This window comes from Arachis hypogaea, chromosome 9, assembly GCF_003086295.3.
Source record: "Arachis hypogaea cultivar Tifrunner chromosome 9, arahy.Tifrunner.gnm2.J5K5, whole genome shotgun sequence".
NCBI lineage: Eukaryota > Viridiplantae > Streptophyta > Magnoliopsida > Fabales > Fabaceae > Arachis > Arachis hypogaea.
The window spans coordinates 103578974-103603535 of record NC_092044.1 but is presented as its reverse complement, the minus strand read 5'-3'; the positions used below and the strand labels follow the sequence as shown (position 1 = coordinate 103603535).

The 24562-nt window shown below is 26.4% G+C and overlaps 3 protein-coding genes across 3 annotated transcripts; 1 reads left to right on the top strand and 2 right to left on the bottom strand.

Moving 5' to 3' along the window:
* The first annotated feature begins 17365 nt into the window (after positions 1–17365).
* On the top strand, positions 17366–18520 carry LOC112711402 (probable glutathione S-transferase). Its single transcript, XM_025764045.3, has 2 exons — positions 17366–17800; positions 17885–18520. Exons 1-2 carry the CDS (start codon positions 17492–17494, stop codon positions 18248–18250), a joined length of 675 nt encoding a protein of 224 aa, XP_025619830.1. The 5' UTR covers positions 17366–17491; the 3' UTR covers positions 18251–18520.
* Positions 18521–18658: 138 nt separating this feature from the next.
* Positions 18659–21089, bottom strand: LOC112711399 (uncharacterized). Its single transcript, XM_025764041.2, has 2 exons — positions 19993–21089; positions 18659–19845 (listed from the first exon to the last, which is right to left on the bottom strand). The coding sequence occupies exons 1-2, from the start codon at positions 21087–21089 to the stop codon at positions 18942–18944; spliced, it is 2001 nt and encodes a 666-aa protein (XP_025619826.1). The 3' UTR covers positions 18659–18941.
* Positions 21090–21108: 19 nt separating this feature from the next.
* LOC112711400 (uncharacterized) lies at positions 21109–24297 on the bottom strand. The gene is made up of 6 exons (XM_025764042.3): positions 24073–24297; positions 23797–23895; positions 22938–23072; positions 22726–22815; positions 22222–22371; positions 21109–21564 (listed from the first exon to the last, which is right to left on the bottom strand). Exons 1-6 carry the CDS (start codon positions 24124–24126, stop codon positions 21109–21111), a joined length of 984 nt encoding a protein of 327 aa, XP_025619827.1. The 5' UTR covers positions 24127–24297.
* Positions 24298–24562: the final 265 nt, after the last annotated feature.

Sequence of the window (24562 nt, the reverse complement as noted above, 5' to 3'; positions counted from 1 at the left end):
AACGGGGATCCGCAGTCCAAGTTATGTCCCGTCAAAATATGCCCAAAAACCATGTTTTCATACAAAACCACAAGGTGCCATTTTCAAAACAAGTCATTTTCAACTCTTTTCAAAATCAACCAAAACATGCCAATTTCAACCCTTTTTGAAATCAATCAAAATGTACAAAAATCAACATCAAGCCTCCTCAACTCACACATCAACACTTCACCACAAGTCACAAAACATCATCCCACCATTTTAACACTTCTCAATCAAATGGCCAAGATACAAACACATAAACATATCATACATACTTTCTCATCCCAATTTCCAATAATACCATTTCCAATTAACCATCATTACACACACTCAATATCATACTCACCATCAACATGTTGTCACCCACAATTCAACCTCAATTACTCATCAAGCATATATCACAACATGCATATTTCTCATACATCATACCATCAAGGCATCAATAATTATCATCACATCTATGACCACATCATATATCTCAACCATTCAACAACATCAACAACTCAATGCCTATCTTAGGGCCTCTAGTCTAAGTATTTCCCACCACATTACATATTAGATACGAAAAACTGAGATCATACTTTAACCGATTTTCCAAGCTCAACCGGAGCACTTCCAAACCACTTTTTCTCAAGCTCTCAAGGTCTCAACACCTTTAAGAACAGATTTTTGCATACAAAACCCTCTTCAAGCTTTTCCAAGTCTCAACCAAGCTCAAATATTCACATATACACAACCTAAGCCACAATCATGATACCCATACACAACATCTCAATACCCAACATCATAGAATAAAAAATTACACTAGGATTGAGAATCTTACCATACCCAAGGTCTAAACAGACAAGATTAATCTTCTCCTTCAAGAGAGTTGGGTCCTATAACATCAAAGAGCTCAAAATTTCAACATTTTTGCTCATGAAACTCAAAATCAAAGCTGGAAATTCAAAGAGAAAAACATAGGTTACCTCAAGATTGATTGTATGAATTTTGTAGAGCTCTCCGCAATGAACGCGTGGCCACAAATGGTGCGACAATCGGAGCTCTAGATCAAAAGTTATTGTGGTTTGAAGATCAAGTGAGAGATAGAAGTTTGAAAAAGTGTCATTTCCCTCCCTCACTCCATTCCAGCGAGTTTGAGTGTATTGTGAGGGGAGAGAGAGTGCTGAAATGAGTGTTTTAGGGTTTAGTTATGATAGGCCAAGGGCCCACTTTAGGTCCGGTTGACCTGGTTTGGCCCGTTTGGTCCAATCTTGGTCCGATTTCTATAAAATTGGTACCGAAATTCTCGTCTCAATCTCCTCTATCATATTAAGCCATAAAAATCACATTTTTTGCTTTTTAGAATAAATTCTCATTTATGGGTTAATTAGCCATTAATTAACCAGGTCTTACATGATTTATGTGCAAAGGCTAATTCTCATCTCCCTAACGCGATTTATGTTCAACTTTGGAGACTCTCAATACCTGTCACTGTTTACCCTCAACTAGCTCATCCTGAGGAGAGTTAGGAAACTCCATACACGTATTCTTCTCTAACTTGTCAATTATTTGTTTACAAATAAATGTAGATGTATCAATTATTTTTAAAAGAGTATTTATCTAATCCAATCTAAAAATAACTACCAATAAAGATTATATACATCCACATCTTACTTTAAAAATAAATCGATACTCTTTCTCTTTATTTAATTTGATCTTTTTAATGAAATTAATAATTGAAATTATAAAAAATAATTGAAAATTATACAAAGTCAAATAAAAAATTGACAAAAAAATTTCTATAACAAATATGCATCAATAAAAATGATTAAAAAAATTACAAATATTAAAAATTTTAAAAAAGTTTTAATTTATGTTACTCAAAATAACATGAATTTATATTATACAAAATTATATTTTTTAACATCCTTTTACTCATTTTTTTTGAAAATATTTAAATTTATGTATTAAAATTTAATATTTTTTATTATAATTTGTCGGTACTCTTTTTTTTATTTAATTTGGTCTTCCTAATAGAATCAATAATCGAAATTATAAAAAAGGTATATTTTTATTTTTTAAGTTAAAATTTAAATAGATATAATTTAAATTTTAAATTTAATTAAATTATATCTATTTAAATTTTAACTTAAAAATTTTAATTAATTTTTTAATTTAAATTATATCTATTTAAATTTTAACTTAAAAATTAAAAATATTTTTTATAATTTCAATTATTGATTTCATTAGGAAGACCAAATTAAATAAAAAAAGAGTACTGACAAATTATAATCAAGAGAGTACTAAATTTTAATAAATAAATTTAAATTTTTTAAAAAAATGAGTCAAAAGGTCGCTAAAAAATATAATTTTGCATAATATAAATTTATGTCGTTTTGAGCATAAATTTAAGTTTTTATGAAATTTTTATTATTCGTTGCTAATATAATTTTTTTAATCATTTTTATTGATGCACATTGTTTCTAAAATTTTTCTTTGTTATTTTTTTATTTGATTTTGTATAATGTTTAATTTTTTTGTAATTTTAATTATTAATTTTATTAAAAAGACCAAATTAAATAAAGAAAAAGAGTATCAATTTGTATTGTATTAATTTGTTTTTAAAGTAGAACGTGGATGTATATAATCTTTATTGATATTTATTTTTAGATTGAATTAAATAAATACTCTTTTAAAAATAATTGATAGAGGTACATCTATTTTTAAATAAATAATTGACAAGTTAGAGAAGAATACGTCTACGAGTTTCCTAACTCTCCTCAGGAGTAACTAGTTGAAGATAAATCATGACACTGAGAGTCTCCAAAGTTGATCATAAATCCCGCTATAGAGCTGAGAGCTAGTGTGTGTTTAGACTGTAGTTTGTCAAACTAGAATTTAAATAAAAGTAATTTTATATAATTAATTTTGGATAGAAGTAAGTTTATGTCAACATGATTTATGTTTGGCAACTCTTTACTAAAATTGATTTTGATAAAATAAATATTGTTTGGATAATATTAGTTAAAATTACTTTTAGATAGATAATTACTTGAAAGAACATGACATTAAATTATAATGTTATTTTTTTATACAAGTTTAATTTTTTTATACTTTTTTCTTATATATTTTTTATATAGTATATTTTTAATACTCTTAGTACTCTTTTTTAGTACGTTATAATTTTAACTATTATTATTATTTATGATTAATTTTTTTGTTTAATTTATTTTATCTAATGGGATCAATAAATTCTATTATAAAAAGATAATAATAAATATAATATACAAAAATTATAACTATAAGAATTATAATGTCAAATAAAAAAATTAATAAAAAATACAAATAATAAATAATAAAAGAAGAGTTCATATAGAGAGAAATAATAAAAATTCTATAAATAATGCAATAACATGTATAAAGGATAAAGTTGGTAAAAAAAATAAATAAATGTTGAAGGTAGGGGCTAAAAGCACGTTAGTGCAACGGAAAAATTAGAAATTATTACTTCTTGTAAACGTAATTTTATAAACAAAATCACTTCTACATTTGTAAAGAAGAAAATTAGCCAAACAAAGAATTGAAGCTTTCAAGAAGCTCTAACGTACCTTTTCCCTTCAAACGTAATTACCAAACACACCCTTAGTCTTTGCACATAAATCTTGTCAGCCTTGTGTGGTTTAGCCTCGAATCGCGTAACTCCGCCCACCCTAAGAAAATTTATAGACAATTTATATAGCTGGGAACTAGGGGTGGCAAAACGGGTTGAGCCCGTCGGGCCGATCCGCTAAACCCGCTAAAAAAGGTGAATCGGGCTAGGATTTGGAGTCCGCCAAACCCGCACCACCAAATTGCGGGTTTTGGCGGGGCGGAACGGGCCGGTACGCCGGACCGAAGATTTTTTTCTTTTTTTTTTATTAAATAAAAGAGTGATTACTATTACAGAATTAATAATTATAAAATTTTTAAATATTTTTTTTATTTTTTATGTTTATTCTTCTTTTAGTTGTTAACTTTTTTTTTATTTTACAATTTTGTATATATGCTCAAATTATGTGATTTATTTTTTAAAATAAAGATGATTCTATTGAAAAATATTATTTTGAACAATTTTATTGAAGTTAAAAATAAAAAAAATAGTAAAAACATTATATTATAATTTGACTATTTTTTATTTTTATTTGTATTTGATTTTTTAATTATTATTTTTTGGTTAATTTTAATGAATTTTATTTTTCAAAAAAAAAAAAAGAGCCAAGCGAGCTAGCCCGCCAACCTGCCAATCCGCCATAAAGGGGGCGGGCTAGTATTTTGAACCCATTTTAGTTGGGGGGACAGGCCGGTCCACCCCGTTTATAGGGCGGGCCTAAGCGGTATGGGTCGGGTTGGGACGGGTCGGCCCACTTTGCCACCCTTATTGAAACCGTGGCACAATTTATGAATTATTCTCCTGTATTCATGCATAAATCGTCTGAGAGTGTCATGGTTAACCTATTATATAACCCTCAAAGCTTTAGGACGATTTATATAATATTAAGAAAAAGGCATTTATGTTTTAAAAATTATTTTAAGGGAATCAAGTAATTTTGAATTGTATTTATTTTATTTAAATAAAAAAACCTAGAAAATTGAATTTTTATAAACTTATGAAACTAAAACTTAATAACTAATAGTTTTTTTTAATTTATTAAAAATTATTCTTTTAACTCATTAAAATTTAAATTATTATCAAAAATGCTTATTTCTAAAAAAATACCTAACATATTACTACATAACCTTTTAAAATGACATATAATCTCAAATTTAGAATTTTTCAAAATTTGAAATAATCAGATTCAAAAGATTTGATATATACTTGGGTACTCTATGTTATTTTTTCAAAATAAAAAACCTTAGTAATGATTTAAAGAATAATTTAAATAAATTTTAAAAAATATTAATTGTTCCTTATTAGATTCATAAATTAATGAAAAAGAAAAGCCTAAGTTTTTCTAAATCTGACTTTAAACATAAAATTCAGATTTCTGTTCTTAGTTTTAACTTTTTATATTTTCTAAATAAAAATATTTTCTTATTGTTCTATACTAATTTCTCGTTCCACTGGTACCCTTAATACGGAAATACATAAGTATCTCAATTGGTGTATTATATAATACAGATCTAAATTTACAGAGATTCCTGTAGAGTAGCTTTCCTTGCGACACGTGCATTTTGTGGAGCAGGTTGGCATGCAGCGCTGGCGCAGGAAATTGGCTTAGCTAGTTGGCTAAGCATAAGCGATTTTCTTTCTTAACGCAGGGGAAGTGGTACAAAGAAGGGTGTGAACCTACAAACAGTGAAATAATATTTTTCTTTTCTTTTTTATAGTGTAAAACCTAAAATTTAAAGAAAAATATTTGTTGTTTATTCTAATTCTTAGTAAAAACTTGAAAGTAGAAATAGATAAAGCCAAACACTAATACTTGAACCAAATAAGTATATTAAACAAGGTTTGGTTTTGTCTAAGATATCTTGTGTGATCATATGTAATTTTAAATATTTTAATTTTGATTTTTTTTTGTCAAGATTTTTGTTTTTTTAATTATATTATTTTTATTTAAAAATTAAAAAAAAACTTCAGTTTATTTTAAACAAGTAACATGTTTTTAGAAAAGTCAAATTCAAAAAGGTTTTAATAAAGAGAAAATGAATAAATGATGCTTTTCTCTTGTAAGATATTTAAATGTTCAAAAATATTATTTATACACTAAAATTAGTCACTAAAATTAGTCATTATATATTTATATATAAATATATTATTTATTTTATTTTTAATATATATTTTATATTTTAACATGTGTTTTATATTAATAGCTAATTTTAGTATACATCTAATATAATTATTAAATGATATATTCTTTTTCTATAAAAATTAAATAACATTTATTTTAGTCTCTTTGATTAAAATTCACTTTTATAACTAACATTTATATGATTAATAAAAAAATTCAAATAAAAAAATTAACTATCCAATTTTATTTAACTTTTTTTAAATACTTTGAACTTTTTACCAATTATAAAAAGTATAATTTAGAGTGCACTGTATTAGCTATAATTTTTACCGTAATAAATTATATTTAATGAATTAAAAAAAATAAATTAAAAAAATTCTTAGTTTGTTATATCAATCTTATTATTAAATATATTACCTCAATTTTTATATAATATTAGTGTATACTGGTATATGTATCCGTGCAATGTACGAAAAATATTTAATTTTTTATTTATATCTAAAGTATTTTTAATAAAGTGATTTATATGATACATCGATATTTTTATAGAGATAGAATAAAAGCAATTTCAGATTGACACGTAGCAGAAAAAACAAAGAATGAATTTCTAAGTTATGAAGCAGAAGTAAATGACTCCGTAGTTGAGCTGCGTAGCACATGAAAGATCTGTTAAAAGAATGAGAATATGAGATCACGTCATTAGTGAGTGGAAAAAAGTGCTATAATAACATTAAAATATAATAATATATAAAAAAAATCATAACTGTTTAACTATAATAATATAGAATATATAGGAACTAAATATATTCTAACATATATAAAAATAATCATTAAATATATTCTAACATGTAAAACAAACATCAAAGCTAAAATAGCAAATAAATACAAGTATAAAATAGGAAAGTTTGAAATTTATAATTAATCCAAGAATATAAATTTATATATAAAAAATAATTACAGATATAAAATAGAAAAATTTAAAAGATATAATTAATGGCTATAATTAATATAATTTTTTAGTTAGATAATATTTTGATTTGTTTAATTTTGTTTTTTTTATAAAAGATTAATTCAAATGGTATCACAACAAGAAAATTTTAAGAGTATAATTAAGGGTGGCAACACTACTCGAATTCGCGGGTATCCACTCCCGTCCCTACTCCCACTATGAACGAGTTTTTAGTGGGACGGTGCAGGACAGGATCAGGTTTAAGTAATACTTGCTCCGGTATATATATATATATATATATATATATATATATATATATATATATATATATATATATATATATAATATGTAATCTATTTAAAATAAATTATTAATATATTATATTATATTAAAATTTTTATTTTAATTTATATTATATATGTAATCATAGTTATATAAATTTTAAAATATAATTTTATTGTTGGATTTTAATAATTATAGGAACGAGTAGGGATGGAGCGGGTACCCGTAGACTAGATTAGAGTTTAATATTTTACTATTTATGGATAGAAGTGGGATAGATTCTATGCGAGCTATTGTAGGATGGAGCAAGATCAATTAGGGCGAAAATCCTCTCTTACCCATTCTACTGCCACTCCTAAATATAACGGCTGACACAAATAGGCACAATGCTAAACAAGCACGGTGGAGAAGAAGACTGGTTATTGGACAAAAAAAAGGATATCATATTTTGATTTCATAGTGATGTATTCCAGAGGTTTGAAACAATTCTATTCACTTGAAGACATAGATTAAAATTTTTGTTGTTTAAAAAAAACAAGGATGCTACACATTCATGTAACCATGTAATCAAGTTGGCCCAACACAAAAAATTCTATACCATTAAATGAAACGTGAAATACATACGTCCAATACACACGAAATCGTCCTTGCCCAATGCTTCTTCTCTTCTCCCCCACGCTTCTTCTTCTTCTTCTTTTCTCCCCCACGCTTCTTCTTCTTCTTCTCACACTTGTTTACACACGGAGCGTCTTTTCTTCTTCTTCGCCTTCTTCTTCGCGTTCCTCTTTCTCCTCTTTCTTTTTCGCATTCCTTTTTTTTACGTGTTTTCTTCTTATCGTCATTTTTTTGCTGTTGTTGTTGCTGTATTTTTTTTCTTTTCCTCCTTCTTTACGTTGCAGCCAGTGGCGGAACTTAAAACAAAATTTTGAGGGCCAAATAGAAAATAATTGTTAAAAAGCTTTTGATATGGACCCATTATAAGCTCATCTAATCTCATCTCTCTAGTTTGGATAATATTGCCAAATTTAAAGCCGTTTTTCAGGGTCTCGTTCTAAAAAATTAAGGTCAAACTCATCAAATATAACTTTTTGAACTTTTGAAGGTTGTATCTCACTTTTTTCGTGATTCATTAAAGTATAAGAACTATCTACAGGTGTTGATATTGTAAAAGTTATATGTTCTCCTTCTTAAATATTAGCCTTTCTCTTAAAAAATGCATCAATTCTTTGATTTTTCATTATTATTTTATATAAAAATTGGAATATATATCCTATAGAATATGTAAAGAAGAAGTTAAAAGGACAAATATTAAAATTTATAATATTTATTGAATTTTTTTTATCAATTTATACAAATGCAATAATATTAATACTTATTGAATATTCTATTATTTTTTATCATATAAAAAATTAAATTAAATAAATAGTAAAATATAAAATAATATTAAATTAAATAAATAAAAATATCTAATTTTTTATATTTGAACTTAAAGGTTAAGAGAGTAAAAAATTTGGTCTGAACTAAGCTCCACCACTGGTTGCAGCATAAGGTTTACGTTGAGCAAAGCTTTAAGTTGCAGCACGTTATATGTAGCGCATATATGACAAACGAGTGAGGGGTGGGGGACGCGCGTGTGGAGGAAATCACTTGGTTAACAACCATGTAAAAAATACATGGATGTAGAGCATTTCCGTTAAAAAAATTGGGTACACACATTTTCTAATAAAAATTAAGACATTAATTTATTGTATATTATATATATTTTTTTTATTATTTTAATTATTTTGTGAATTTCTTTGTTATGTATTTTTGGTTAGTATTCACATCAATAAAAAAATAAATTGAGCTTAATTTAAAGTTAAATATGTTAATTTTTATTAAAAATATTTTAGATATAAATAAAAAATTAAATATTTTTCGTACATTGTACGGGTACATACACAAGTATACACCAGTATTATATAAAAATTGAGGTAATACATTTAATAATAAGACTGACATGACAAACTGAGAATTTTTTTTAATTTATTTCTTTTAACTCATTAAATACAATTTATTACGGTGAAAATTATAGCTAATACAGTGCACCCTGAATTATACTTTTTATAATTGGTAAAAAGTTCAAAATAATTAAAAAAAAGTTAAATAAAATTGGATAGTTAATTTTTTTATTTCAAATCTTTTATTAATCATATAAATGTTAGTTATAAAAATGAATTTTAATCAAAGAGACTAAAATAAATGTTATTTAATTTTTATAGAAAAAGAATATATCATTTAATAATCATATTAGATGTACACTAAAATCAGCTATCAATATAAAATATATGTTAAAATATAAAATATATATTAAAAATAAAATAAATAATATATTTATATATAAATATATAATGACTAATTTTAGTGACTAATTTTAATGTATAAATAATATTTTTGAATATTTAAATATCTTACAAGAGAAAAGCATCATTTTCTCTTTATTAAAACCTTTTTGAATTTGACTTTTCTAAAAACATGTTACTTGTTTAAAATAAAGTGAAGTTTTTTTTTTACTTTTAAATAAAAATAATATAATTAAAAAAACAAAAATCTTGACAGAAAAAATATTCAAAATTAAAATATTTAAAATTACATATAATCACACAAGATATCTTAGGCAAAACCAAGCTTTGTTTAATATATTTATTTAGTTCAAATATTAGTATTTTATCTATTTCTACTTTTAAGTTTTTACTAAGAATTAGAATAAACAACAAATATTTTTCTTTAAATTTTAGGTTACACTATAAACAAGAAAAGAAAAATATTGTTCCACTGTTTGTAGGTTCACACCCTTCTTTGTACCCCTTCTCCTGCGTTAAGAAAGAAAATCGCTTATACCTAACCAACTAGCTAAGCCAATTTCCTGAGCCAGCGCTGCATGCCAAGCTGCTCCACAAAATACACGTGTCGTAAGGAAAGCTACTCTACGAGAATCTCTGTAAATTTAGATCTGTATTGTAGTGTGCACCATCTCAATTTGGAAAAAAACGTAAATAATGAATGTTTTATTTAAATAATAAAATGCCAGTGGGCTGATGCTTGTGGGCCGACTTATAGCATAAAAAAATATTAATCTTTTATTGATTTATATGCCATCTCTAAATATTTAAAAGTGTTTTCTATAGTATTTAAAATTTACTCGTAAGATTCAAAAATAAAAAAGTAAGTCTTATTTTATTTCTTTTAAATATTTTATAGACAGCAAAGAATTTACCATATTTAAAGTGATATATATCATAATATCAACGGTTATGTGATTGTTTGGAGAACATCTACTTAATATACTAAAACTGGGTTTTCCTCTAACTAATGAAAGTGAGGTGTCACTTTCTCGTAAACTCATTTTTCCTCCAAAATGAATGCATTTAATGAATAATGCATAATTATATTAATTTAGGAAAATATCTTTATTTTAATTATATAAAATCAATATTTAATGCATTATTAAACTACTTATCAATTATTAATCAGAAATATTTTTAATTATTTTAATGAATAATGTATAATTATATTAATTTAGAAAAATATCTTTATTATAATTATATAAAATCAATATTTAATGCATCATTAAACTAATTATCAATCAAAATTAATTTTAAATATTTTAATTAAATTCATTTTAATTATATTCATATCCTTCTAATTCTTATTCATTATCCAATAATTTTATTAGTGACAAATTGTTAACCCATTTATATTGATGATAATAATAATTTTATTAGGATAAATATCAAATTCTATTCCTAATATAAAAATATAAAATTTAATTCCTTCCATTTTTATTTTACCACTATAAAAGACCATGTATGTTAGAAGAAAATATCATTCGTTTACCAATTACTCTTTCATTTGATAGCTTTTACAACAATTCTTTTTCTTCCTATGAGGCGTCGTTGCAAGAAGACAATTATCGTGGACACAAACTACCACACTCTCCAACTTTCGTGCTCATTCGGTGCTATATAAGATATGTTATCTATGAAGTATTTATAGATCATGGTGTTATCATGTATGCATAAATAAAAAATGTTTCGTATTTAAATTTAAGTCATTTACCTGTTTGTGGTATATTGTAGTGTGAAATTACTTTCAATATGTGTTGTGTAATGATATTATGTTCTAATTTAAGCTTTTACTTTAGAACTATATTATGATTTTATCTCATCATTTTTTCTTAGATATCAAGTTGACGTATTTTTATTTTTTATTATTATTATTATTGAAACGGATGTGATATGAAATGTAAAAAAAAAAACTCTCGGCATTCAATTTATTTTATTGTAGACTATTTATTTTTATTTTCTTCTTATTCATTTTATTTTCTTTTTAAATGTTATATAATTTATTATAATTTATACCAATCTACTTCTATTTAATATACTAAAACTGGATTTTTCCCAAACTAATGAAAATGAGGTGTCACTTTCTCGTGAACCTATTTTTCCTTCCAAAATGATTGCACTATTTCTCTCTTTTAAGTTTATTTTTAAAAATTATCTTTAATTGATATAATTATATTATAATTAGTATGTAATGAATGATACATAATTATACTAATTTAAGATAATCTCTTTATTATAATTATACTAATCTCTTTTAACTTTATTTCAGAAAATTATCTTAATTATAATTATATAACAATATTATACTTAGCATTTAATGAATAATTTATAATTATACTAATTTTAAAAATATCTCTATTATAATTATATAAAATTAATAATTAATGCATTATTAACCTAATTATCAATTAAAAATATTTTTAACTATTTTAATTATATTAATTTTAATTATATTGATATAATTCTATTTTTTTATTCATTATCCTAAAATTTTATTAGTGACAAGTTATTATCTTAATGGTGATCTATATAATAATAATAATAATAATAATAATAATAATAATAATAATAATAATAATAATAATAATAATAATAAAAGATAAAAAATTATATTTTAAAGAAATATAAATTGATTATTAATAATTAGTTATTAATAATGATAATTATATGATTAATTTTTAGTAATCATTAAATATATTTAATATAAATAACCAAGTTTAATTAGTTAACAAATGAAAGAAAATATTATTGTACGATTATAGAAGCAACAATATATATATATATATATATATATATATATATATATATATATATATAACCAATTTAATATTAATAACGATAATTATCGTTATTATTCAATAATAATAATAATAATAATTTTTTCTTTTATTAAAACACTTATCTAATTGAATTAATATAAATATTTAATGAAAATAAAGGATGAATTTTTTGACTTGAAGGATAATACAATCGAATATTTCTAAAGATTTTAAAAATTTGGGTATATATTCTTCATATATTAATATACGCATGCATGTTACGTCATTTTGTCTATAAATGGAAAATAACATTTACCTGTTAAATTTGTTAATTGGTCAATCGATTCATCTTATTTATTGTGATTGAGATTGATATATAATCATAAAGATTTTTTTCCTCCATTAATTTTAGTAAAGAAATCCATGACGTAAAATAAAATAAAATAAAGTCAGTATCTACTTTTTTCTCAATATTTTTTATATTTACAGTAAATATTAAATGTAAAAAAGAAAAAAATATTAATTATTATCACTTTTATTTATTTACATTTATAATTAAATTTAATCTAATTATAGTAAGTCTCTATAATTATAACAATTTATATCTGTTATATACATAGCAATTATATTATATATAATTATATATCTCCTCTTTTATATATACTTAACAAGTATTTCTATTTATATAATCTACTTAATATATTAAAATTAAATTTTTTCTCAACTAATGAGAGTGAAGTGTGAATTTCTCATGAATTCATTTTCCCTCCAAAATGAATACATTTAATGAATAATGCATAATTATACTAATTTAGAAAAATATCTTTATTATAATTATATAAAATCCATATTTAATACATTATTAAATTACTTATCAATTATCAATCGAAAATATTTTTAATAATAATATACTTTTACTTAATATACTAAAATTGTATTTTTCCTTAACTAATTGAAGTGAGGTGTCAATTTTTCATAAATTCATTTTTCTTCTAAAATGAAAGCACTATTCTCTCTTCTAAATTTATTTTAGAAAAATATCTTTATTATATTTATATTACAATTAACATTTAATGAATAATGTATGATTATACTAATTTAGAAAAATATATTTATTATAATTATATAAAATTAATATTTAATGCATTATCAACTAATGAAAGCGAGGTGTCAATTCTTCATGAATTTATTTTTCTCCAAAATGAAAGTACTATTCTCTCTTCTAAATTTATTTTAGAAAAATTAAAATTTCATGCTGAATATAGGTGGCAAGTTAAAAAAAATAAGCAAGTTCATGGAATCAAATCATATTTCTATAACATATATAAGAATGTATATTTTTATTATATAAAATTGAATTTCTACACTTCATGATGGGCGTAACATACTTTTTAGCGTGTTTCTTAATTTATTTTTTATAACTCATTGAATACAATTTATTACAGTAAATTAATTATATCAACTAATTAATTTGATTAAGTATTTAAATATGACATGATTTATTATAATTTATATCAATCAAATAATTGTAATTTATTATATCAATTATTTTAATTCATTAATTTATAAGATACATAATAACATAGATGATTTATTACTTATACTGATTAAATACAATAATACATATTAATTTAGTTAAAAAAATCATTGTCTCCTATGTTTTTCTATTTATTTTTTTAATTCATTAAATCCAATCAATTATAATAAATTAATTATATCAACTAATTAATTCAATCAATTATTTTCTAATTTATTTTTTGAATTCAATAAATCAAATAAAATTAATTATACTAATTATTTGTATTGACTAATTGATTTGATTAATTCTTAAAAATATTTTTATTTAATTTATTTTATTTATTTAAATATAACTAATTAGTTATTTAATTTTATTAAGATAAATATCAAATTCTATTTCTAATATAAAAATACAAAATTTTATTCATTTTATTTTTATTTTAGCACTATAAAAGACCATATATGCTAGAAGAAAATATCATTCATTTACCAATTACTCTTTCATTGGGTAGCTTTTACAACAATTCTTTTTCTTCCTATGAGGCGTCGTCACAAGAAGGCAACTATCATGGACACAAATCAACACACACTTTTCAACTCCCGTGCAGCCGTGCTCATCATTCAGAGCAATATATGATATGTTATCCATTAAGCATTTATAGACCATGGTGTTATCATGTTTGCATAAATTAAAAAAATCCGTAATTAAGCTTAAGTCATTTATCTATTTGTGTGGTATATTGTAGTGTGAAATTACTTTTAATTTCTGTTGTGCAATGATATTATGGTTTAATTTAAGCTTTTATTTTAGAATTGTGTTATGATTTTATCTCATCATTTTTTCTTATATATTAAGTTGATGTATTTTTATTTATTATTATTGAAGCGGATGTGATATAAAATTTGTAAAAAGAAAAAAAACTTACATTCAATTTATTTTATTGTAGTCTTCTATTCTTCTATTTCTTTTTATTTTTTATTCATTTTATTTTCTTTTTAAATATCATATAATTTATTATAATTTATACCAATTAATTAATTATAATTCATGATATCAGTTAGTTTAATTCATTAATTTATAATATACATGATAAAATAGATCATTTGTTACTTATACGTTTATTTTTCTAAAATCTAAATATGAATAATTATATTTTTAGTTTTTGTTATGAACAAAATATTATTAATAATGAATAATAATTAACCATTCATACTTTTAATCAAAGTGTTTAGATGATTTTTATATTTATTAATATTAATTATTGATTATTTTTTCATAAATAAATTATATTATAATTTTATGTTAGTTCATAATTGATTAATGATTAATGTTTATGAAGCTATGTTACTCTAAATTTTATATTTTATAAATATTTTATTTAAATATAATTTTTTTAACATAAAAATGTATTATTTTTAATAATATCATAATTTTATATTTTTTAATTATTCTAAATGAATATTTTATCAAATACTAATTAAAGCTATTCTTCCATTTGCTTTTACTAATCTATTTTTTAACTATTATATAAAATTAAAATCGTATTAATGAATTTAATATTAAAGTTAATTTAGCTTTTTATTATTTAGAGTATTTTTCAATCAATAATTTTATACTCTTTATTTTTTTAGTTTCATTTTGAATTTTAATTTAGTACTCAAAGGTAGTGAAATTTCATTGATACTGAAATAAAGTTACAAAAGGGTCCATAACGTAGAATAAGTAAAATAATATGATACCCACATTGCAATATTCAAATGAAACAAGTTAGGATCTAAAATGTTTATATTTCTCTTTCTCGCCGTTTATTATATTATCTATTCTATCATATAAAAATCGAATTTTTACCTTTAATGATAGAATCAACATAGCATACTTTTGTTTTATTTTGTTTAACTCATTAAAGTCAATTCATTATGATGAATTAATTATATTAACTAATTGATTTGAATAGATATTTAAGTATCCGAAAATTAAAATTATGTATATTAATTATTTGATTTAATTTTTATGATATATAAATTTAAGGAATAAATTAAAATAAGATAATTTATTATTTATTTAAATTGAATACAACAAATATAAATTAATTTAGTTAAAAATTTACTATTTTCTAATCTTTTGTACATAAAAATGACAAAACAAAATTATAAAAATAATCTTTTTATCACTTTTGCTATTTTAATTTTATTTTCTTTACTTTTTTATGTATAATTTTATTTTAGATTAACTTTGTTTATTTAATAAAAAAATATACTCATATTAATTCTATCATATAATAAATATTTTTCTCCTATATTAATCAAAGAATTTCAATAGTTATCAACTACATCTAATAGAATGACTGAGAAGTGAAAACTACGAGAAGTTAAACCCAGGTTTAAAATGCTGAAATAAAGAAAAAAAAAACAATGGATATATGATTAGAGAAAAATGTATAATAATGACAAAATATACTAAAATTGGATTTTTTCTCCAACTAATAAAAGTGAGGTATTAATTTCTCATAAATTCATTTTTCCTCTAAAATAAAATCACTATTTTCTTTTCTAAATTTATTTTAAAAAAATATATTTATTATAATTATATTACAATTAACATAACGAATAATGCATGGTTATACTAATTTAAAGAAATATTTTTATTATAATTATATAAAATCAATATTTAATACATTATCAACTAATAAAAGTGAGGTGTCAATTCCTCATGAATTCATTTTCCCTCCAGAATGAAAGTACTATTCTCCCTTCTAAATTTATTTTAGAAAATTATCTTTATTATAATTATATTACAATATTACAATTAGCATTTAATGAATAATGTATAATTATAATAATTTAGAAAAATAAAATAAAGTCCAATAATTTATCTTCCGACTGCACACGTATATAGAATAACTTTTAAAAAAGAGTCATGTATAGTAAATACGGTCGATGATTGTAAAACTAAATACTAACATTGATATAATATTATTTCAGGTATATATTTTGCATGCATCAAAGAAAAGTGTTGAGTTGTTTTTTAGTAGATTTAAATTATTCATTGTTTATTAGAGAATTTTGTGCATTAGAATTCTCTAATAATTTATTATTTATTTTAAACTAATTTTGATATGTTCTTATTTGACAGTAAAACAACATATAAAAATTTGTTGGTGGGTCTAAGTATTATTAAGTTATTTATGATCACATTGAGTATATATGTTTGATTTATTGAAGAAAGTAGATTACTAAAACCAATTAATAACTATTTAGAGTTAATATATTTAACACTAGCTTAAGAAAAAACAAATAATACATAACATGTTATATTTTTATTAATCAAATTATTATAATTTAAATTAATCTTAACAAAATAATTTAAAATTATAATTTCAATCTTATCACGTGCCATGCACGGGTTAATACACTTGTATCTCTTCTTAAATCTGGGTTTGCAGAAATCGAAATACTTGATGCAAGCACTTACGACAGCAAGCAAAATCATGGAATTTCTCTTTCTTTTTTTTTTTACAAAAGAATCTTAATAATAAGCACTCTAAAATTTAGCCAGCTTTATTGCATTAAAATAATCAAAATTCTTTAAGATACTATTTAATTAAATAATTAACTAAATCCATTGAAATCTATTTTTCTTAAATATATTTTGAACATTTAATATTTTAAGCTCTAAAAACTTGTATTTTGATTCATGTTGACCATTACTACCACCTGAGATATTTTATTAAACTTCTTAGGTTTGAACTTGTTGAACAAGCCAGATCACTACTTAATAAGATGTGCATGAGCGAGGTGAGACAAAACACAACATAAATCACAATAATGGAAGATTTGAAGTTACATGGGTTTTGGTTCAGCCCCTTTACTATGAGGGTGGTATGGACCCTAAAGCTGAAGGGTATAGCATATGAGAACATAGAGGAAGACCGGGTCAACAAGAGTCCTGAACTTCTTGAATACAACCCTGTGTATAAGAAGGCTCCAGTGCTTGTTCATTCTGGAAAACCCATATGTGAATCCATGATCATTGTTGAATATATTGATGAGATATGGCCACATTATTCATTGGTTCCTCGTGATCCGTATGAGAGAGCTCAAGCAAGGTTTTGGGTTAACTATGCTGATCAAATGGTAAGTTTTTAAAAACACAATCTGTAAGATAGAATTTATATTATTGGTTCAAAATGTCAATAATGATGGAATAAATGTTTACAGGTTCCTGCATTATTTGCGGCACTCTACTTCAAATGCGGTGCTGGTGAAGAAAAAGAGAACCCAACAGAGAAGATCTGGGAACATCTCAAAGTTATTGAAGATCAATGCCTAAGTGATAAGAGGAAATTCTTTGGAGGGGACACTATTAATATTGTGGACATAGCTTTTGGGTCACTATTCAAAGTTTTATACACTATAGAAGATGTGAATGAAGTGAAGGTCATAGAAACTGAGAAGTTCCCTCTCTTGCATTCATGGTTCAATAATTTCAAGAATGTCACAGTGATCAAAGAAAACTTCCCTGATAGGGAGAAAATGTCAGCTACTATAAAATCTATCATAGAGAAGGCGTTGGCATCTTCCTGAGAAGTCATCAGTATGTGATTTTTAATATCACCAAACACCAACCTTTGAGGTTTGTCTTATATAATAGTAATGCTTTGTCTACTCCTACATGTAGAGACTTCGATAATTTGTAAGGTTTGCCAAAAAACTTGTAACTTTGTTTGCAAAACCTTCTAATCTCAATATGAAATAAAGTCCAACAAGGAACATTGGGCTTAGATATAAAATTAGTACTTATATATTCAATATAATTGAAATTATATGAAATATGACTGGAGTTTCCCCTCGAAATTATTTTCTCTTTCGATTCCTTTCTCAAATTCCCTCTCTATTCTCCCTCTTTCTCGATAATCCTACTATTGTCATACTGTATTTTCCTCACCATTAACTAGGTTTCTTGGACCAGTCAATGAGATTAAACTCTCGTGATTACATTTTATTTGTGCCATTTTGCATTGCCACAAGCCTTTACAAGAACATAATACATAATTCTGTACTCTGATGTTACATCACCTGCTGTTGATATACTTAAAAGAGTATGAGTGCTACAAGAAAAATATCAACTACTAGATAGGGAATAAGGAGGTACCTTTTTGTTTTGTTCTAAAGGAGCCAGATCTTATAGGGCTGATCTGTTATGTGTTTGATTGATAAGATTTTGTTGCATGGAACCCGAATTGATGAGTAATCAACATCAGCATATCTGAAAAGATTATTGTACCTCACTGCTTCCAGCTAGTTCCTCAAAGTGACTAATGACATCTTCAAGTTGAGAAATCTGAGTCATACACTTGACATGCAGTTCATTGGTGTCAAATTGATTTGGTTGCCACTGGGAAAGACCATCCCCAAGAATCTTCAAACCACTTTTCAGCAATTCCACTCCTCTGCTAATTCCATCTGGAAGTTTTCTTTTCTTATTTGATTGGTTCTTGTCATCAATTTCCATGCTCTCAAATCCCTGTCTCTCTTCAGCAATGGCTGAAAACTTATGAACCATCTGTTTCAACATAAGACCTTCTCTTACCAGCAACTCAAGCTGATCAGGGCAAGGTGCAACAGTGAGAAGAGCTGTTTCCTTATTAAGAAATGTTCTAAATGCAGCCATGAATCTCTCCTTGTTTGCCTCCACTCCTGAAACTATATCATATGCAAGTGCTGCGTCTTGTGGAACAAACCTCCATAGCTGATTGCACTTTGTGCGAGCAGCGAAATATCCAAATGCTGTCATTGCCAAGTGAATGAATGCCCAGTGCCGCTCTCTCAGAAGACAGTGATATAATTCCCAAGCAGCACGGCTCTTTGCGTCATCATCGGTTTCCAACATTTCCACGTGTATGAGTCCTGACATGAAATGAGCCAAATTCGGTTTGCATTTGTACAAATTTGCAGGAGGCTCAGAGTCAGAGATAAAGATATTTTCAACTGCCTTGATGACTTGTCCAATATCATTTGATGCATACAAATGCTTCAAATATGAGATGATCCCTAGAGTTTCGCTGAAAAGCCGAAGACATTGATCCTTGATTGCTTTGTCTTCTGAACTCTTATAGTTACAAGTAATTGAAACCAAAAATTTCAAGGTCCTTGCATCAATATCAGATAGTCCAACCTGGCTGCAGAAAATGGCAAGAATAGTGTTAAAGCTGTAAAACATCCTGGTTCAGTGAAAGAGAAACGAATTATTTGTTAAGTGTGTGTGTGTGTAACTAATAATAAATGAAAAATTAACCAATGGAATCTAGTGGAAATGAAATACTCACAGAGATTGCAGGCAAGCAGAAAGAATAAAAACTGGAATGCCGAACAAACCAGAAGGGCATCTCAACAATGTTGTTTCATCAAAGTTGTCGATGAAGTCAAAATAATCAGACAAAATTCTTTGTATGGAATTGTTTCTCAATTCATCTGTCAGTAAATCAAATGGAAAACCTTCAGTTAACAGAGAAAAACACAGAATTAGTGAAGACTCTGATCTCCCATCTCCCACAAGGGACATGTACACTTGGTTAACCATTGATTCTGCGCCATGTGTCAGAAGCAAGCATATTGATCTTGCCAACTTTCGGAAGGAAGAATAAGAAAGGAAAACTGATTTTGAGGATGCTAGCACCTTAAGTAATGAGCATAGCTTGGTAATGATGCTACTTGCCATCTGTGTTTCAGCATGTCGCAGCACAAAACACCAGCATTCCATAATAACCTCCCAGCAAAGGAAGTGCGGATGAAAGAAATTCTCTAATAAGAAAGACTCCAACTCTCCCCAAGCTGTACTTGAATAGATCACAATCATGAAGGTTTTGAATGCTTGCAAGAGGGAACTAAACATAGGCTGCCACACCAGCTGTGCAGTCTTTCCAGATCCATACAGTAAAGGAAGTTGCAAAACAAGCATGTGACAGTACACATCTTCCTCACTTAAGATATCCAAGATCCAATGGAGCTTCTGAACTATCGACACTTTGATATCTTCATCAAGCCTAAACGAATATCTGAGGAAGTTAATGAACAATGCAACTCGGCTTATGATTAGTATTCTTGCTCTGTCCATACCTTCACAGGAACTGCAGAAGATCTCACTAACCCATGCTATGTTACAATCAGCAAAAGTTGGACCTTCAGAAACCCCCTCAGTAGTGAACAATGAATCCAGTACCTCAAGCTTTTGTTTCAGTTTTAGTTGATCAGAATGAAGCAGAGACAATACCAAATCCAAAGTTGTTTCCTCCAGTAGGTCAGTAATTACTGAAGATGCACATTTCAGAAGATTTTCATTACCTATAAAGATCCTAAACGAAGTGATCATCAAGACAGTGTGTGTAATCTCCTTGTACACCGTGTAGGCTTGATGAGGATACATCGAACAGATTTTAACAGCATTAATCAGGAAAAATTTCACAGGCACAAAGACCCTTTTTTGCTTCAGTCACGGAAACTGTTTCCCTCAGTGATGAGGACCAAGACTCAGCAGCACACTTCAGAGGCTCGGTTATCAATGCAAGCAAAGTTAACACTATATTTGTCACATTCACGTCAGCAAAACGTCCCCCACCAGTTTGAAGCAGAGAAACAACCCCTTTCCAGGATACGTTAAGAATGTTGACTGAATTGCCACCATCATTTGCAGCAATGACACCAATTTGAGATAGCTTGTCTATGGCACATTTTGTTATGTTGATGGCATGTTTAACATCAGTAGGCCTATCAAGGCTCAGTACATTTGCATCACTGGTATCCCAGTTTACCAATTCAGAACCCCCCTTGCACAATTTTATGACAGCATCAATGAGGGTATGTGCAACCTTCAATATGTCAGGTCCAAATGATGGGATTTTCTGCTTAAGGACAGAAAAGAGATATCTTTAGCAAAAGGTAAAAATGTTGGAGAGTAAAATCAAATGGAGAAATTTCATTTAGAATTAGGTGTTATCTAAATTGTTTTCTTTTGAGATTTTACCTTCTTGGTCTTCCTCTACCCTCTAAACTCACTCTTATATAGTTCCACTGTTGTACTTACATTATAAAACCAAGTTAGGCAAATTCCAGCTATCTTAATAAATTCAACATTTCCCTGCATAAGTTTGTTCCTGACCCTATGTTTTCCGGTATGTGCACTCCTCCACCTCAACATTTTTATCCCTTATACATAGAACATCTCATAAGGGTCAAAGTTCCAGAGATACACCATAGGATTGATAATAAGTTAATAACTAACAAGTCAATGAAATAAATCTTTCATTGAGACTGAAGGTTATTTTGACACTACCACACTACCATATTTTGGTAATAAAAGAGTTAGACTTCTTTATGGTTGTGCATGTCAAAAACTTGGTAAAATATGACCAGTACTGGTAGAGTGCCAGCTAACCAATTTTACAGTGCCAGTAGATTGCAGTTCAATCCTAAATCATTTACCACACAAATGTTTATACAAATGTGTGTTTAACCTGCTCCATAATGTCAAGCTTCATATTCAGAGATAAACTGATTACCTTTGCCTCCGATATTGAATCTTTTGTTAGATTTAATGCTTCTATTGTGAAGGTTTCAACAATGTTCATCAACTCCTTGTCACCAAAATCAGGGAATTTCAACAAGGCTGAAAAGGTTGATGCAGTAAACCTTAGGATCTCCAGAAGAAGCTGCACAATATAAATATAATTAGCTCAAAAGAAATTTGATATCACTAAGAAAATTTTCAAATCAATGTCTCGACAAGACTGGAAATTGAGAACTCTTCAAAGGGCTTTACGAATAGAGAGATTGGTATAATAATCAAGAAAAACCTATATTGCGGGAGTTATTTTTATTGCAACGAGAAGAAAAAAATTTTAATTTCATTGAAACTACTAAAGAGAAAAAAAAACACATCCAGATAGACAATAAATAATTATTTAAAAAACAATGAAACCAGGTAAGCAATTTTTCTGTGTACTTAAATAAACTTTTTACATGACTTTAGGTTAAGGGCTTGGAATTTGACAAGTAACTCCTACCTTGTAAAATACAGAGCTATGTTCTTCCTCCTGAGAATCTTCTGTTGACAAAAGACTCATTTTTAAATGCTTGCCACACCAGACACTTGCCTAATTAATGAGATGATGTTATGAGAATACACATATCATCCCAGCAAAGTTAAGATGTAAGGAGGTGTTGAAAGTATATTCACTTATGAAGACAAATTACAGACAGATAGGAATAGACAAACCTTGGCTCCAAGAGATAGAATTTGTGGCATACATCCGGAAAGGCAAATATCCATGTGTTTTAAAGCCACTTGTAGAATGCTTCCATTTAGCATGCACTGGGTTACATCCAAGCATGTGAAGTCCTCCCAAAATGTCAAGCTTGCAGTTAAGGTAAAAGCAACAATATAAACAATTGATAGAGTTCTGAAATAGAATAAAAGTCGAATAAATAAAACAGGCAAGGTAACAAAAGTTTACTAGCGAGTAACTTCTCTTCCATATGCTTCTTAAAATAAATATTGTAAGTTATATAACGCTTGGTCACCATGAAATTTTGTCATTTTAACCCTAAGCATCGAGGACAACCAACAAACTCAAGTAAAGTTAGAATTCTAACTCAAATATATCCTATGAGAATATACCTATTACTAAACAACGTAATCTTACAGGCTGATCATCAATGAGGTAATCAAACCTAAACTCTTGTGGCTTACATGAATTTACCCTAATCCTCAACTCTTAAACTTGCAGTGTTTACTCATAAAATAGTAAACTCAATCGTGGAGACCGAGAGCGGAACTTATAAACTCATAAAAGTTCAGAAGTTCGCTAGAGAGTTTGAACATATGTCGCATGCTTCATGTGCTTTCATACATATATACAGAGATTCTCACACAACAATGTAGCCAAAACATTCACAAGTACTCAAAATTCATTACCAGAGAGAAACTAATTTGTTCATTAGAAACCTCCGTTCACCTATCAATCCAAATACAAAGTCATCCGTTTGATTTCATTTGGCTGGAAACACTCAATAAATTAACAGTCACAAAGCTACTTATTTACAAGAACATAATATTATATAAAATTGAAGGATACTGTGAGGCATTTGATGAGAGAAGTGCATTCAGAATCGGATGCACCGTTCATTTCTAGAGTTACGAGATCATTGAACAACTGAATACGATCCTCCACAGTCTGTTCCAGATCCAGTTTATCACAAACAAATAAATTAAATCTCTACTTAATCACGCATTATATTAACTAACTAGTTCTACTAGTTCTAGACAGTTTAATAACAATGATAGTAACAATAGCATAAGAATCCAAAATCTAAGATGAGAGAGAGAGAGAGATGAAGAGGAATTAGGTTACCTCAGAGGATTTAATGGAATCGAGTATGGTTTGAAAACGGTTCCCTTCCGCCATTTGATATTTTCCACTCTCCGACTCTTCTTTCTTCCTACTGCTATTTTTTCATCTTAATTTCTTTTATATCTATCTCCGTATGTATATATATCATTTTTTTCAAATGAGTGTTTTGCTTTGGTTCCCGGGTTTTCCCGCCTTTTTCAGCTATGGCTCACTCTTTTTGTTTTGTGTTCGGGATTCGGATGATCGGATCTCGCCTCTTCTGGCGTATTTAGGATAAATGCGAATACTTAATTCATGTGCGATACGGTTTGAAGTGGATAAATTTTTTTTGAAAATTCGATTCGATTACAAGCGGTTTGGATTTGCAGTTTTTTAAATAAAAAAATAAAATACATATAACAAGTCTCAACATCAAATTTTAAATAACCAACAATGACATAACAAGTTTTAACAATATCTTAAAAAATCAACGATAACATAACAATAGAAA

Bases quoted from the DNA above. Each gene is read 5' to 3' on its own strand.
- LOC112711399 (XM_025764041.2), bottom strand. From the start codon at position 21,089: ATGTATCCTCATCAAGCCTACACGGTGTACAAGGAGATTACACACACT. The intron at 19,846-19,992 runs GTGAGTATTTCA...CATTTTCTGCAG, and splicing joins TCTGCTTGCCTGCAATCTCT to CCAGGTTGGACTATCTGATA.
- LOC112711402 (XM_025764045.3), top strand. From the start codon at position 17,492: ATGGAAGATTTGAAGTTACATGGGTTTTGGTTCAGCCCCTTTACTATG. The intron at 17,801-17,884 runs GTAAGTTTTTAA...AAATGTTTACAG, and splicing joins TTAACTATGCTGATCAAATG to GTTCCTGCATTATTTGCGGC.
- LOC112711400 (XM_025764042.3), bottom strand. From the start codon at position 24,126: ATGGCGGAAGGGAACCGTTTTCAAACCATACTCGATTCCATTAAATCC. The intron at 23,896-24,072 runs GTAACCTAATTC...GATCTGGAACAG, and splicing joins ATTCCATTAAATCCTCTGAG to ACTGTGGAGGATCGTATTCA. The intron at 22,816-22,937 runs GTTTGTCTATTC...CTCATTAATTAG, and splicing joins TTCTATCTCTTGGAGCCAAG to GCAAGTGTCTGGTGTGGCAA.